This window comes from Coregonus lavaretus (assembly GCF_964263955.1).
Source record: "Coregonus lavaretus genome assembly, contig: HAP1_SCAFFOLD_3574, whole genome shotgun sequence".
NCBI classification, from domain to species: domain Eukaryota; kingdom Metazoa; phylum Chordata; class Actinopteri; order Salmoniformes; family Salmonidae; genus Coregonus; species Coregonus lavaretus.
In genome coordinates, this window is record NW_028158951.1 from 57,512 (window position 1) to 61,240 (window position 3,729).

At 43.2% G+C, this 3,729-nt stretch overlaps 1 protein-coding gene across 1 annotated transcript; it reads right to left on the bottom strand.

Moving 5' to 3' along the window:
* Positions 1–218: 218 nt before the first annotated feature.
* Positions 219–3,588, bottom strand: LOC311123435 (filamin-B-like; the record flags this gene model as incomplete). The annotated part of the gene is made up of 4 exons (XM_084197701.1): positions 219–1,147; positions 1,321–1,536; positions 2,850–3,068; positions 3,412–3,588. Coding segments are annotated over 4 exons (800 nt in total), but the record flags the coding sequence as incomplete, so codon positions are not given.
* Positions 3,589–3,729: the final 141 nt, after the last annotated feature.

Consider the following 3,729-nt stretch of genomic DNA (forward strand, 5'->3'; position numbering starts at 1 on the left):
CGTTTCTTTAAAAATGTGCATCCAATCCCCTTGGTCCCTTACATAACTAGACCAATCATATGCTTCATTGTGCCACAGTTCACAGATGTATTGTTTTCAGTCCAGTTGATGCTCTTCGTCCTGTTTAATATTTTGTAAATATTATAAGTACTTTTGGCACCTATTTATAGCACCATATCCCAATCAAAAACAGTAAATAAACCCACTCGTATTCTGGCAAGGTAGCAGTTAAATCTTTATTATTAGGTCTGCAAAGAATTGGTTAATATAATAAAAATACATGTTTTCTATTTTTTTAAGCATACAAAATCAAATAATATCACACTTTAATACTGTTTAATAGCAAATGATCTTATGTTTATAACATCCACACATTAAGCCATTCATTGCTACACAACAATCCCTTTCTATTGGTGGGACAGGGTCTTGGACCAGTCAAAATACTTAAACCAACGTCACATGACTTGGAGCATGTCTCCAGTACACATAGAGATGGATAGAGGGGCAGTCACAGAGACGATCAATGGCAAAAGATAGGAGGTGTGCCCTCTTTCCATCTCTATGAAACCACACTAGTCACCTAGAACCTTATTCTGAACAGTAACAGACTTAACATACAGTCCCCTGTAGCTCAGTTGGTAGAGCATGGCACTTGCAATGCCAGGGTTGTGGGTTCGTTTCCCACGGGGGGCCCAGTATGAAAATGTATGCACTCACTAAACTGTAAGTCGCTCTGGATAAGAGCGTCTGCTAAATGACGTAAATACAAAAAAACTTTGGCACAATCTTTAAATGAAGGTTGAAATCTTATTTTTTCCTTATAGGGTAGAGGGAGAGAAAAAAGTCATTTTTTAGTGCACGTTGAGAGAGAGGGTTCTACAGTAGTCCAAAGAGGAGTGCAGCGATGCAGCGTAGCAGGGTGTGGTGGGGATCAGGGCTAGGAGTTCGTTGAAGTTCGTTCAAGGCACAGCTACTTTGAAGGGGCTGCCGGGGACACTGTCGTCGCCCCACTTGACGATAACGATGTAGTTTCCGTTGTCTTTGACAGTGTAGGTGACGTTGTACAGGCGGTTGCCCATGTGTTTGACGTACACCTCTTCACATGGGGTCGTGGGGCCGTGCACTCCCACCAGCAACATGTTAGAGCCTGGAGGACGGGAGAGATACAGGGTTAGAAATGTCATGGAAGGATTGTGTTAGTGTGTGTGTGGGGTGGGCTTGTGTGTGTGTGTGTGTGTGGGGTGGGCTTGTGTGTGTGTGTGTGTGTGTACATTAATTCATGCCTGTGGTGTGTGTGTGTGGGCATCCTAGCCATCTCACCTGCTTTGCTGCAGTCTACATTGAAGATGTTCTTCTGCCCGACCAGAGCCTTGGAGAGCCCTGCGCCTCGACACACCACCTTGCTGGCATCTGAGGTCAGTTTGGATGAGGACGATGAGGAGCTGTACGCTCCGGCCACCTTGGAAGTCTTAGTGACCGTCTCTACCAGCACAGAGGACGTCTCATGAAGGCTATGACCACCGGACAGACGAGTACCTGAGAGAGGAGAGGTAGAGAGAGAGAGAGAGAGAGAGAGGAGAGAGAGAGACAGAGAGAGAGAGAGAGAGAGAGAGAGAGAGAGAGAGAGAGAGAGAGAGAGACAGACATGTTATAAAAGAACTGCAGTCACGACTCAAACCAGACATTACATAACCTAACACCTCCCCTCCTCAATACCGACACAAACACTAGACAAAAACACCATGGATGGGGGTTTCTTATGAGAGGGTGGGACGGATTCCCCATCTTCATACAGCTAGCTAAGAGTGCTAGTACTCTGTAACTTTACAACAACAATCTAGCTGCATTTTGCCAGTGTTTTTGAGAATTGATTTAGCCTTCAGCATTGTAGTCCATGACTACTAATTCTACAATCCCGATGAGAGTAAACAGATTGATATAACATTTATTATTTATGTAACATTTCAGTATTTAGTATTAATTTACTAAGTATTTATAACAACATTTCTAGGAACTTCTAACTTTTCAGAGAGTGTCTCGTTTAGGGTAGCAAAGGAACCGGTAGTTTACCAAAGTTATTGGAATATTCAGTCATTTTGGTAATTAACGCAAAATCGATGGCAATCTATCTGAACTTTGGTAATTTATACTTGAATAATAATTGTAAAAAAGATATTCATATAGTATTCATTTTTTATATCTCTGTCCATATTGTCCATGAGTTTCTAGTAGATAGACCATATGGTTCAAGAGAAAATAGCCTAATTAATGAAAAAAGCATCTAATCAACAATGGCATTATATTTTCAAAACCTCTGAAACTATTCCAACTATGGACTTTTTTCACAACTGCCACCAGTTTGACACCAAAACATTGACAACAAATACATACTGACATAGTCAAATAAAAGTGTAAAAAAAATATAACAATAGGATATTTCATGTTGAACCCCTCATATTAAACACCAATGGTTTTCACTACGTTGATGGTTTATATTTAGGATACTGTTTTACAGCGGTTGTCATTAAATTTTAACTAGAAAATCATCTTATTGAACTATTTCCTATATTTTACATGCGATAAGGACAGAGATAATTACAGACACCTGTGATGATCTGAAGTACCCAAACGGGCCACTAGATGTCTTGTGATAGATTACATAAAATCCTTGAAAGATACCAAAATTCTGGCAGTTTACTGGTAAACTCAGAAAGATACCAGTAATATACCCTCCTATTGCAACCCTAGTCTCGTTTCATAACAAATACATAAAACATCCTTTTCATCAAGATCTGGCATTCAAGCTGCACATATCACACACATGCAAGTCACACACGTTACACACACACCTGTGACTTTGGCTTTGAAGGGGCTGCCCACTATGTGGTTGGGTCCTCCGTATTTGATGTTGATGAGATAGCTGCCGGGGGCCATGGGAGTGTAGATAACCTTGTAGCCATCGGGGCATTCAGAACAGTCCATCTTGACCTTAGAGGGGCCATCAATGGTCACAGACAGGGCACCTGACCCCGCGTTACACGTGTTCACTACGAACTCAGAGGCCACGCCTAGAGAGAGAGAGAGAGAGAGAGAGACAGATGGTCAGGAGACCCACCTCACATTCACAGTGCATGTACAGTATATATTGTGTTCCAGTTATCCTAGATGCCATCTCCTGCTGTTGTGCCTTTGACCAAGGCATTGACCAAGGCCACCCCACAGGATCCATCCTTCCTGTCTTCAAATGAGATCTCAGCCTAAACTGCACCATGGTTGATCCTGGCTTCCAACCCCCTTCTTATTCTAGTATACAACATCACCTTTCACAGTACAACATTTGTTGAAAGTAGAGGTTTCCTCTGTAAAGCTGGACTGAGAAGAAGACGATGAGAAGAGATAAGGAGTGTGTACCTGTGGATCCTCCCTCCAGTCCAGGCCCGTATGCTGTCACCAAGCCTGGGTCTCCAGCCTGTCCTGCCTCCCCCACCCGCACGTTGAACGGGCTACCGGGGATGTGACTGCCGTTGAACTTGACGTCGATGGAGTGCACGCCGTTCTCACGTGGAATGAAGCGGATCGCGTTCTTGTCTGTGGATAATAGTGGAGTTATAAGAAGAAGGGAAGAGGAGAGGAGAGGAGAGGAGAGGAGAGGAGAGGAGAGGAGAGGAGAGGAGAGGAGAGGAGAGGAGAGGAGAGGAGAGAAGAGAAGAGAAGAGAAGAGAAGAGAAG